The 14167-nt window shown below is 33.0% G+C and overlaps 1 protein-coding gene across 4 annotated transcripts in view; it reads left to right on the top strand.

Annotated features, from left to right (window-relative positions):
* The window catches only part of LOC113520263 (klarsicht protein), a 384839-nt gene that overhangs the window by 328513 nt on the left and 42159 nt on the right, over positions 1-14167 (top strand). For all 4 annotated transcript variants that reach the window (XM_052898113.1, XM_052898112.1, XM_052898110.1 and 1 more), the window contains 5 exons: positions 7736-7906; positions 10770-10949; positions 11512-11692; positions 12410-12999; positions 14022-14165. In XM_052898113.1, coding sequence (XP_052754073.1) covers positions 7736-7906; positions 10770-10949; positions 11512-11692; positions 12410-12999; positions 14022-14165 — 1266 coding nt within the window. The remainder of the gene's footprint in view (positions 1-7735; positions 7907-10769; positions 10950-11511; positions 11693-12409; positions 13000-14021; positions 14166-14167) is intronic.

The raw sequence follows: 14167 nt of genomic DNA, 5'->3' as shown, positions 1-14167 counted from the left end.
AAACACAATGAAGGTTGATTACAAACAACGTCTTGCAATCTTTAAAAGCCGTGAATTTGAAGTAATATAAGGGTCAGTGGTTCAATAGATCACGGATGAGTTCGTGCACAATAGACACGAGTTACGTATGTGAGTATCGTAAAGGGGAAGAGTGGGGATTTTTCTCGTTCCCCGGCATTGACCGTTCCATGGTATGCTTCATCTAAACAGATCTAAACATTGCTGAAACGCGGACAACTGGATGTTTTCTGGACATTCGGCTATTTCCGTCTGCGGTTCGGCTAAATCCGTCGTCTGCGGCCGATGACTCCGGCGGCATGCGCCGATCGCCGGACCTTGACGTTAACTTGATGTATGCACTTGCAATATTGCAATTTTAACTTTATCACTTTACAATTAGACGCTTTCAAGAAGGCTCATTTTCGTAAGTAAATAAATAGTAATTTTATTCAATCTAAACTTTCGATAAATTCTAGAAAATTCGAGACTTATTAGATTAGCTCTATTAGAGCATCAAAATGACATCTTGTATTAAATTTAATATTTTATTTTTTTATGAAATACATTCAAAGTCCATAGAGCAATTTAAAATCTTATAAATTCTTTCGTGCTATATTGTTTTTCCGTATTCTGTCGATATCAAATTAATTTATGTACTTACAAACACAAATTTGTCACCTAATATAAAATAGTAAGCTGGCATAATGCTGCCAACCGTTGAGTGTAGAACATTCTCTTTTCGATTGATCGCATTCATGGACCATGTTGTATCTGCGTACCCAGGATGGAGTGGTCACATGTCGTGCTGTAAAAAAATATTATAATGGCTAGTTTCATTAAAATTTATATAAGTATCTATTTATATAACAGTCAGAATAAAAATAGAGTAGTAACAGAGTAATTCGTGCAACACAAATTATATGTCAGGTGAATGCACAATGCCTTTATTTCGCGGTGATTATGTGGGCGGGCCCATTTCTATTTTGATTGATTGGAAAAAATTCAAATACTGTACTTCCGTATCGCTAAAGCAAAATGTATGCTCTTTCAAAAATACGATTAGGTTTTTAACCACTTAATTATAAGCGTTAAAATGTAAGAAGACCAACAATTATGTTGTCTTATCAAAATTACATATAACATTAAAAACTCATCTCGTTACAGCTGTCAATTATTTAGACATAACGCAAGTTGAAATAGCAAAATGATTGCTATATTAAAGAATTGTTCTCAGCAATCGCTAGGTATAAATGAGGTCTGAATTATAACGTTAATCAATACATATAGAATTAAAATCATAATTAGTACATGGAAGATATATAAGAAAACTATTATAGGGAGGCTTTTTATGAACGCAATAAAACCCAAAACAATGATTTTTAGAATTTTTGTCCGTATGTCTGTAAGTTTGTGTGCGCTAATTTCAGAAACGGCTTAACCCATTTCAATTCGGTTTTCACTAATGCGTTGTGGTTTGTTCCACTTAACATTTAGTGTTTGTTTTATTTCAATCTGTTCATAAATGAAAAAGTTATGTTAATCTAACGAATCACATATAAAATGCTATAAAATAACTGATCAGTTTAATTGACTAAAACTTTTTGAAGGTATATTTTAAGTCATAGGATATTTTATATACCGATTCACGTGGACAAAACGCCGCGAGAAAGAGCTAGTAATACAATATAAGACTAGATTCAAGAAGAGTTCCAATGGGACTGATATACGGGAACGAATAGGAGCGGACAACGCCGCAGGAAACGACTAGTTATAAATAAAATTAATGTTTTGCTTAAAATACAAATAATATTAAATAAAACTCTATTTGTTTGTATCACCTGAGTAAAAATACATATATTTTTAATTCATCATCATCATCATATCAGCTGTCAACTGTCTACTGCCTCCTCCATAATGGGGAGTGTATATATAATAGTTTTAATTATTAATTAGAATTTACAAAACGTAAACAGTGTAACGTGTATAGTTTTACTCTTACACAAGTGTGGAACAAAAATACTGTATAGTGAAATAATTAGGCATATCGTGCACCTGATGGTAAGCGACCGCCCATGAACGCTTGCACTAGAAGCATCACCCACGCGTTACCGATCCCTTATCATATAAAGATATCGAATTAAAAAGTTACTTACTCAAAATCGTTACTACTATATCTCTCAGCAGTACAAACAAATTATATTAAAATATTAAACTGAAAATTTATCAAGTATGTATGGATAATGTACCAACGTGATATACGTTACCTTTAAAATTTTTTTGTTCGACTTAGTTATCAGATGTGATTTTAGTCGAGTCATGATCACTCTGAATCTAATATCTATAAGAATCTAATAGAATACATACTAACACAACAAAAGAAATGAGTTTTTATTGAATATCTCATCTACATTAAACGATAAAATGAATTGAGCAGCTGTATCAAAAGATACATGCCGCGCCGTCTTGCCAGAAGTTGAAGTGTTAACAACAAAAAATTGTAATGCTGTCGTGACTTCCTCATGTACTATGCTTCTAACTTGCGCAATGTTATTATTGTATCTACTCTAAATCTTCTACGAAATAAAATCAACACTTGAATTTCGTTCGAATATGATTATCGATGATGAATCGTTTAAAAACCAATTCCATCATATTCGATTACCAAATCCAAAATATTTACTTACTACATTGAAACTTAATTTAAGAGCTTAGTAAAAAGCAGAATTAAAGAAAATAAATAACTCTCCACTGCTGAATATAGACCTCCCTCTATTGGGGGACTGTACCAGTAATTGCCACGCTTGTCAGGTAGTTTGGCAACCGAAGTTAGACTTTAGTGATGTTTTAAGAGGGAAGCTGGTGCCCATTCCTCAACCTTAAGTTCCCTTAGACGGTTCTTACAACACCCACGGGAAAAAAGTAGTGAGCCCATTTTATACCAGAACCACATAGATGCATGTATATAATATTTTAATTATATAAATATATATTTTAAAATAAAATGGCTCGATGTACAATTTTATGTGCCCTGAAAACTTCTTCATTTATAATATTAGAACTTGCATAGCAATCATATGAAATCATGTTAAGAATATTATAGTTTAAAGAACATTTTTTTTATTATTTACGCTTATTATATTTAAATGTATATGCATGTAATATATTGTTATCTAGTGATCAGATCATCCCTCCCCAAAGCAATGCTAATAAATGCACATTATCACGTTCTCAAGACGGCATATCACGAAATGAATCGTATTGAAAATGTCATCTACACATCAGCCTTGACTCGAGACCCCGTGATATTTAACACATAATATATTTATTTTCATTTTACTTATAAGCATTTAGATAAACATATATCTGCAAATACTAATGTTGCATTCCAAAATCCATATACTTATGGTTTAGTCTCACATAATATCCGAAAAAATATTGTCGATGACTCAAATAACATTAACCTAATTTTCAAGACATCTTTGCTAAATTGGGACGCTTATTGGACTCCACTTTAATGTCACAATATAATTAGACAACCTGCTGAGCTGTAACTACACTGAAGGAAATTAAAAATTAATCAAGCACCGCAGGAGTCACGTTTATAACCTTTTTATGTTTCAGTCTTTAACAGTATGGCTTTAATTAAAGTGTACAGGAAAACGAGACTTCAGGTATTTCTCGTGAGCTGTTCTAATTTTCAAACTAATTTCTGTTCCTAATTGTCAAAACAGGGTTACTGAACCCTGCAGATTTTATTCTTAGTCTTTATATCCATCCATAATAACCCATTAATACCTAGTTTCTGTACACTAATCTCTCTTCTTAAGAGGAAGATTTCATCCTACTACACGTATTACATCGTATTTGATCCATTTGGTTAGGTTATGCTTTTTTTTTCTCATATTTTGTTCCTCTAATCGCATTTTACGGCATCCTGAAGATGAAAAGGAGTACTGACACATATTACTCTTAATTTATTACCACGAGGATTTAATAGAAAACCATTTAATAACTGTAGATTCTTCGTCTTTTTATCCCATTAATTAATACAAGTTAGTTCTTATAAGACTCAATACGATCAATTGTTGGATGTCGATCAAATGTTTTGAATGAAGGTTATGTTTTGATTGCATTTCTCAAATCATTGAACCATCAAGGTCATTCATTAAACCGATAGCATCGCTATGGTGTTATTACTGTTTGTGATGCAATGTATTGTGTGGATTCCAATGAGGCCAGCTGACAGAAATGTAGTTACCTGGTCAATCGGACAATGAGCTTGTGGAATGACTATTTGATTTTACTATTGTATAACTCTTCTATAGTCAAAGTACTAACATGAAGTACTTCAATGGTAACTACCACGCGCGTGTTATTGACAAATGACATAATCTATGTAGATACGTAGATTGTATCAACAATATCGTTTTTGATGTTGTGATTGGACCCCTGTGGTTCCCTATTTCCAATCTATTCCTATGAATGCTATTAAAATGTCTATCTACAATGATAGTTACTACAAATTCCGTAATTATGAACATTGAGTCACGTGTGAACATACCATAATATCTACTATATTATTATGGTTTAGTATTAATAAACGTTTGATATGTAATTTACACATCATATCAGCCGTTTAACTTTTAATATGTACGCCAACGCAGGCTATAGCATTTGTTTTGAAATCATCGTATAATCTAAGAATTTGGTTGGAAACAAGAAATGTATGCCTCAATTTTAATGTGTTCTCACACTGTTCAATCTCCATATTTTACTATGAACGCTCTCATTCTCATGGGAATATTTCTACTTACTTTACACATAATTTGAAAAACAACACAGCATAAATTACTAAATATATAGCTACAAATTTCACTTTATAAATGCAGATGGAGCAGATCAATGGCGTATACAAGTGCTTACATCTTTCATCAAGCTTTTATTTTTATTACATTTAACGGCTTGAAAACTTAAGTTATTCAAAATTTAGTGCTTTGTATTTATTAGTCGGTATCGATTAATGACATTAAGATAAGTTAAGGAGTTTCATTAATATCTACTTATATACATCTTCTATTCGTCGATTTATTCTTACTTTTAGAGCTGAATGTTTGGATCTTTTCAATATTAATAACGTATAACTGATGGGTTCATACCACGATTATTTATTGAATTGAATTTTATATAAGAAATAAATGTAACCATTATCGTAGATACCTCTTATATTCACATACCTAAAGTATCAAAACTATTATGAGCTGCATGCTGCATTCCTATCAATCTATACATATAAAAATTAATGCCACTTTTCGTTGTAATTTTATAACTCAAGAACTGGCTCACCTATCCAAACCAAATGTTGCGGCTTTGTTTGTACTATTTAGAAGATGGTTTATGTGAAGTTTGCACAAAATTGGTCCAGCAGTTTTTTCATTTATTACATTTTTTGTAACAAATGAATTCAATAAATGGCGGATCATTTTACATTTCATATTACATAATACACCCAGTTTAAAAATATTAAGATACCGTTTTTTTGGACTTTATGGTAGGATTTATAACAAACGAAATGTTAAGCACCATTTATTGGACCGATTTCGGTACGATCAAATACTAATATTATAAGACATTTTAAATACTATTATTTATTGCGAACGCGAAAGTTTGTGACTCTTTAACCTATTATATATTAAACGGATTTGAATGAAATTTTGATACACGAATAGGTTTATTTATATACTGTCATAGTATAAAAGATATATATGCTGATTCACGCGGGCGAACCCGCGGGATACAGCTAGTATTTATACTCTGATGATCTTAATATTTATTTCAACATGAACCTATGATCGAATTAATCAAAAATCAAGAAAGACCTTAAACAGCCAGAAATTAAAATTTTAATTTAAGAGAAATTGCAAATAAAACTACGAGCAATACGAAACCAGCGAATAATTGACAGGAAAATTTTCGTTGTGAAATCATTCTGTCAGTACACTCTTTTTGTTGTATTTAAAGAATAAATACCGTAATATCGGCTGTCATAGCCGGATGCCCGTGCGCACTGACCGAAGCACGTTCCACCCTTTGTTAATTTTTTTCAGATGCTATTTTTTAAGTTTCTTTCCGCTAAATAGCTTTGGGTTCTTATGTCAACGGCTATTGTTAAGTTTGATTGGTCCGTACACCGTGGCCTTATTGTGCGTAGTCAAATTATACTTTTATTATCACAATCGGCGTAGGGTCGGACTTTTTCTATATTGTTTCCGTCGTTGTTATTTATTGTTTCATAACATGTGTAGTACGTTTCAAATTGTTGATCTCGTTGCGTGTTTGAAGATCCGCGTTCTTACAACTTTCAATTATTTCATCATATTTAATTATCACACAAATTTTCGGAGTGTGGTCGATTTAATGACCAACACCCTTACTTTCTCAACGTGTTTAATATGACACGCAATGTTCACTCACAACCGCCGTACTTTATCATTATGGTAATAATATGCGGCAATCAAAAATATAAATTGAAATTACTTAAATCGAATGAATAAACATTAATTTTTACACATAATTTTATTACCTAATAATTTATTATCACCATGATAATTGTTTTCGTGTTTATTAGTGTTTCTAATCAAATTAATATCTAGAACATATCCTAAACATTCCGAGTATTACGATTATGTTATATATAATAAAGTTTAAGGAAATTTATTACCATTCAAATAAATTTTAAAATAGTTACTCTCTTATTCATAAAAACGTCAGATGTCGGATTAAACCAATTGAAGTGTTTTGTCTTTTGAATAATAAATAAGAGGGTTAATGTTTATAATTTCAACAACAATGTTATTTGAATCATCTGCAAATATTGTGTGTTATACTATTGAAGACTGTGAATGATCGTTAAACTACAAACAAGAATCCTTTCTATACTTCACATTTATTTGTCGTAGTCAGTCTTCTTCTTCCTACCCTTATCTCAATTATTATTTGGGGTCGTGATAATATGTTTTCCTCTTCCATTCTTTTCTATTCCCAGTCATTTCCGCATTCACTCCCATTCTGGTCATATCGTCTTTCACATAATCCATCCATGCCTTTTTAGGTCTTCCTTTGCTCTTATAGCCATCTATTTTCAATCTTAATACTTTTTTTAAAATATGCTCCTCATTCCTGCGCATCACGTACCCATTTATCGTAGTCAGTAATACCCTAAAATTTTAAGTAACCAATCACTATTTGTTATAAATACATTCGAATACAGTGCCTAATACAAAAGTGACAATATCATTATTACAATAAAGTTACGTTTTTTTTTTCGAGTAAGCAAAGGATAGACTTTCATTTAATACTATATAACAATATACAGCTTTCATACACTCAATACTAGGCTCGTTGATTTCGAGTATTCTAACTTGGCGTTTCTTTAGAATATATTTTATATTGTGATTTTTTTTTGGAGGAAACAATAAAGAGTATCTATCTATGCAATATGGGAGCTGTGTAAGTTAGAGAGAAACCCCCTTGATTTTATTGTTCTCTCTGCCGCTATCCTGTTACTCGAAATTAGGTTTCTAAACAATTTACCACCATTTCTGTCGTCAGTGCATAGGTATCTTCTTTAAGTGCTTTTAAGTCGAATACTGATTTTATCGACTTGTATAATGACTGTTTCCCTATAGATCTACTTACATCCATACTTCAACATCTATATCGTATTATTTTGTTTCAGGTATTGCAACGCGACGTGGAATGCCACGGTCGGATCGTGAGTTCGGTGGTGCGTCTCTGCAACGGTGGCGACGTAGCGCGCGCGCTAGAACGACGCTGGCATCTCCTCTACCTGCGAGCCATCGAGTGGCAGTGCCATCTAGAGGCGTGCCTTGCTAAGATCAATAATCAGGTACATATTATTTAGACAACCTTTTCACATAATAAACAATTTTAAAATTCGAATTCGGATATTCTAGAATTAATTAGATATACCTTGCTAACAATGCATCTAAATATAAAAGCAGTATATCCTGTGATTTTCTCTTGTAAACAATCATTATATTAATTATTCGGGTGAATTCATGAGGCGACGTGCCAATTGCCCATTTTTTTTATACCACTGAGGTGATAAACAAGCCAATGACCCACCTGATAGTAAGCGAATACCGTAGCCTATGAACGCCTGCAATACCAGGGGTATTACGCGCACGTTGCCTTGAAGAAACCTCTTTACGCGTTCTATAACCTAAGCTTTCGTGGAAGGGAACATTTCTGAAACTGAGACCGAATGACCTGACTTCATCTCACCTCTTCATTGGTACCACGCTTGAGTAAATCTATTAGTTTTTCGGTTTGTCAGCGGAGTTACAATTCCATTTTCATCCATAAAAATGTATATCTAACGTGTGATATCATGTGATAGTACTATCTAGTGACATAGTTTATTAAGATTCAAAGTCCAAAAGTTAATATTTTCTTATTTACCCGACTTTAAACAAAATATCGTAATGTTTTTTAATGCATATAAATATGTAGCTTACAGGGTTTGAATAATGTTATTTACTGACGTGACGTTAACTCCGTTTCATTCGTGGGAGTTTCATAGACTATCAACATATTAAGATTTTTTTAATTCTAGGACACGTGTATAATCCCCTAATACCGATTTAAGTAATTTGTGTGACAATTCGCACTCCTCTTAACTTTCTATATTACAAAACTTCAAAGAATCTCTTGCAGTTTCCCATAGTTCACAATAGTACAATCAGCCACCCGTCGTTCCCTGTTTGCAAACATAACCCCAAGTGGCGTATAAAATTACCACTTTAGAATCCCCCAATACTTTTAGACAATTAAATAAAACCCTACAACTTTTGAGAAGAGACAATTTAACCTTTAATTCCATTTCACCCTATCCCACATTCAATTTGACCACATAAATATTAATAGTGGCCGTTTTTAAAATATATTCCTAGTCAAAAGGGTTGGGCCACGTGTGTCTAGTGCTATAAATTTTGTATTGAAATCACGTGGGATTTGTTTATGATTTGTTGCTATAGGAAACTGTTTGACCTACTTTCCTTGTGTTTACATGGGATTGTAGTACCGAGCTATTTCATCATATCATATAGTGGTCATAAATTTCTTTATTATTTTTCAAATGACATTTATTAATCATAAATTAATTTATGAATGGACATTGTTAAATGCACTGAATGAAAGTTACGAGTGAGCTTTATGGTGGTTTTATTCAATAGATCATACCTCCTTTTGTATGTAAATTATGACGCATTGTTCTAGCGTCTACAATCATCAGAAAATATACAATTAAATACTCATACGGAATGATGATACGGTACAGATTACTTGTCAATCATATATGAGAATTGTATAGAGTAAGTACAAATTGTTGCCCGCGGCTCTATTTGTGTGGATTGACGTCTAGGAGCGATTATAAATATGTAAATCATTCCATGCTGTCCATGTGGTGAAATCTTGAATTTTATATGCTTATTTAATTAGTGTGTTTACAAATACCTCGGGTGTATGCAGTAACTCATTATTAATTGTCATTAATAACATAAAAGATGTGTGTTTATTTTTTAATAAAAGTATACATATTTATAAATTAATACATTGGGATGCGATTATTAGTACATATACATGATGTAAATTTCTATTAAAGCGAAGTGGTGTTTTTTATAAAAACAGCGAACAATATTTTGAAATATTTATTTTTCTTTTAAAACAAGATTAATTTTCTTAAAAGAAACCAGAGACAAGAGAGAGAGCACACACTAATAAAAAAATAAAAATGCAGGAGTTGCCATTCAAAAATAAGACAACTAATAAAAAAAATCATAAAAATCATCAATAATATTTTTGGAACTTTATTGAAACAAACTTTATACTCATATACATATAACAATACATATACTTTAAAACATACAAAACTGATAACTGATAAAACATAGATGGGATCACACATATACTCCTAGTACTAGGTGCCATAAATCATCTTGTATTTCTAATTTAAAATAGGTAATACTTCAGTTTTATTTATTAATAGTCTGTGACATTTGTATTATAATCTGTATTGTCTCTGGTTTCACAAAACCTTATATAAAAAAAGATGTCTCTTTCTCTGGTTGTGTGAAATAATAAACGTAAATGATGGTATTAATAAAATTGGTAATTAAAAAAATAAAAGACTGATTGACTGACTGATTCTAAAATATTTAATATTATAAATCCACAACACACAATTCGACGAATACAATTTCTATAAATTTTCTCAAAATTATGACTTATGCATTACTTTAAGCATGTTTTTTTTTAATGGGTGATAATGGAATGGTAACCCCACCCACGCCAACGGTATACACCGGTGGGGCACCAGTGAAGGATGATAGGTGAGGATGAAGCAGGTCAGTTAACCCATCGTGACGAATTTAATAAGAATTGTTCACGATGGCTTCCAGGGGGAACCACGTGGAGGTCGACCTAATAGGGCAAATTGCTAACAATGGGGCTATTAAACTCCATTACTGACAATCCCTTTCCCCCCACTTTAAGCATGTTATCAACGCTTCGGTTACCTACCTATTCGTCTATTTTAATTGCACTTAAGGTAGTCTAACAAAAACACAAAATTAACATAATTTGAGGTTATCGCTACATTTAAGGCCGTCTCTCCACTGCGTTTACCTTTACAAGATCGCCGATGAGAAGACATAGTGAAATTATAACAACAAACGATTTGGATTTTGCAGGGTGTGGCGTCAGTGGAAGCCGCAAGCGACAGTGACGACGAGCCCGCCCTCAAACAGCCGAGACTCAGCCGCGGCTCACCAAGGCTTAGCCGGGGCTCACCGAGGCGACAAAGAACACCGGTCAATGCGCCGCGACGCCGCAGGGAACTATCGGTTGATAGCAGACAGTCCGCCTCTGAGGTATGTTGGATATCTGTATTACATTCGTGTTTACGATGTATCTGTGCTCGTTTGGTTGTTTTGCGGTTTAAAGGGTGGGATATAGCAATAAAATTACAGGGCACGAAGGCATAATATTTTAGTCCTCAGAAATAGTAACTATTGACTTAAGTAATGAAATTAAATTAATTTATTTTGCTAGAATGCAGGTAATTTTAGATGATAAAGTAGATAAGTAGGTATTATATGGTGTGCATATTTTATGTCTATATATAATGGTTACCACTTTATTAATTTTTATTTTTAAAACTCCGTGTTCATCTTTTTACTACATATATGCAAGGATTTTTATAAGCTTACGTTTGTATATGTTTGGTGTTTACGACATTTGCTTTGACTGTGAATCAATTCTATACTAGTAACGTGACGTTACAAAAGTTCTTAATTTATAGCAAACTCTATTACGCATTAAACACTGTTGTAGAAAATACTGTTATTGTATTTTTTTTTTCGAAGCATAATCAATATTAAATATAATGTCATGTCATAAATATATATAAATGTCATATACGTTTATTTTCAGGAGGAACAAGAATATGTGCTAACGTACACTTGGCGCGGTTTCGGATCGGACTGCGAATCGGAACTCGTGAGAATCCCAAATAATAAAATGGCGGACGAGCGACGAGTGCCCGGCGCATGCGACGACGTCGGCACCAGACCCACCGACCAGACTGTGCCGGTCACAGTAGACCAGATTGATGGTTAGTTAGTCTATTTGAGGCAGGATGTTGGGCCACATACACTTCCTAAAGAGTAAAAAAAAAACAAGAAGTAATTTTCAAATAAAAACTAGGTCTCATATCATATAGTGAAGTCAGTATAGTTTACGACAGAGACAGCTATATAAATATATCCAATCTACGAGAATTTTAACAAACATTATTAGATGGAGAATTTGCATAAAGCTGTCTCTATATATACCTCTGCGTCTATATAGCTTCATGTCTAAGGCAACGTTTCCATTAGGCAGGCTGACAGCCCTTTGCCACTCCAAGTCTTTTATAAAAACAGAAGCTTGCCCCTTGCCAAGTTCGATTCGCGTAATTTAAACACAATTTAGTTTAGTGTAAAGGGATGTGAATAATTGGATGCGTAAAATGCGGGAACTTGTAAAATTGGGTGAGCTTTAGAGTCCAGCAGTAGACTGTAAGCTGATAATAAATGTGGTCAAAGTACTTCTAACAATTACATATAAAATAACCAGTGTACTTATAAATGCTAAAGAAATTCATTATTAGCAGTTCGTGAATGAATTTGTTTACATTACTCGCGAAAGAAATCATTCAAACAGCTCTCGCAACTGAATCGAATTGAAAAACAATCGCATGTTGATTGGCTGCAATAGTGAAACGTTTGTGTAAACAAATAAACAATCGCTGTCTGTTCATTGATGATTAATCATCAGTTTTTTGTCGTAGGCTTAGACGTACACACCGCGGCGACAGAAGAGAAAATGAAGACTCCACCAACAGTTATAAAAAGGAAAAAACCAGTTGACACTTCGAAGTTCAATCAATCTGATCGCAAGTCCAAGAATTGTGCCACTTTCTACTTCAAACACCACGACACAGACTCCGATAGACAAATGATTGAAACTGATGAGAAGTCGCAAGAAGAGTCATCAGAAGAGGAATGGACGTACGTCGGTGGGACCAAGATAGCAAATGAAGACTCGACCGATATAATGACGTCATCTGTAGAAATTCAGTGTGAATTGCCTTGCGAGGAAAAGAAAGAACGACAACCATCACCCAAGCCGAAACTTGAGTCGTCTACACCTGACCTTCTAAAACTCGACCAGGCTAGATGTAAGGATATCGAGAGATTAGTAATACAAGCGGAGGAATTGGTTCAGAAACAAGCTCAGCACATGGCGAAAAAGAAGGGATCAAGGAGCTTTAAGCCGTTGATGTTCGAGGAAGATGGAAAGAATGTGAACAGAACAAAGATGTCTCGAATTAAAGAATGGTTAAATCAGAGTTCGGATGGGAAGAACGATAATAATCAGGTAAGTGAAAGTAAAAATAGGCAATTATAGGAATTATGATATTAATGTATTTTGCAGTGTTTTAATTATTTATGATATTATTTTTTTATTGTCTTTTTTTTATTGAGGATAACATTGTAGAATATGTATGGGCATTGTCCACTATTGTTTCTGTCGCTAGTTATGCTTGCATGGTTGTTTTGACTTCAATTATGAGGTTGATACTGAAAGTATGGAGGTGCTATACTTGTTTATTTATTTATAAAATTTTGATACACCTGGATAGTGTAATGGCGGACTTAACACCATATGACTTTATCTACCAGTTGACCGTAGACAGGAATAACAAAAATATAGATAGATAAATACTCTTTATTGTTTCCTCCAAAAGATTATAATAGTAACTAATAAACAATTAATATATGTATATTAAATATTTTAAAGGCAATGTAAATTATGTAAAAATTTTACAATAACAACAATTACAAGAATAATAATAATATAATTGATCAATTACAATTTAATTGACGGGAAAACGTAATGAATAATATATATTTAATAAAAAACAGTCATTTAAAAATGACATACATATAATATTCATATTATCTATATTATATATACTAAAAAATATTATATTATAATAAAAAATAATGTCGGTTAAATAACCAATTAAATACAAGGAAAATACTAGCATCAGACAAAGCAAAATGTTAAAACATATTACTTTTCTAGGGATTTCCGAAAAAAAAAATGTATGCTTGAATGCCAATTTGACAATACATTAGTTTTCAAAATTGGCAAAATAAGAGGTACAATATAAGCGCCACGGTGGTGTATTCTAAGATACCCATGATGTAAGTTCATGTTTATAGATGATAGTTGCCATTTTTCTGAGATTGGTTGTCAGCTTGTTTGCCATTTCAAGTTGCATAAAAAAACCTATATAATTTATATAGCGGCAGAAACAATGAAGTGCCACTTGCCTCTTAAACACCTGGAGCTTTCATAGGTTGTCTCATAAAATTTTAATGTCAATATTTCAGTGTACAGAGAGCTACGACGCGTCCGGTGAGTATACAACAGAGAGCGAAGTCGACACCTCACTTACTTCCGAAGAAAGAAACCTGCACTCTTCAATGGATATGAGCACATCTACCTGTACGGTCACCCCAACACACCATGCCAAGGT

This window comes from Galleria mellonella, unplaced genomic scaffold, assembly GCF_026898425.1.
Source record: "Galleria mellonella isolate WM207_F2 unplaced genomic scaffold, CSIRO_AGI_GalMel_v1 utg40, whole genome shotgun sequence".
Lineage (NCBI taxonomy): Eukaryota > Metazoa > Arthropoda > Insecta > Lepidoptera > Pyralidae > Galleria > Galleria mellonella.
Note: the sequence above shows the minus strand (reverse complement) of the source record. Positions and strands in the feature narration are given on the sequence as shown.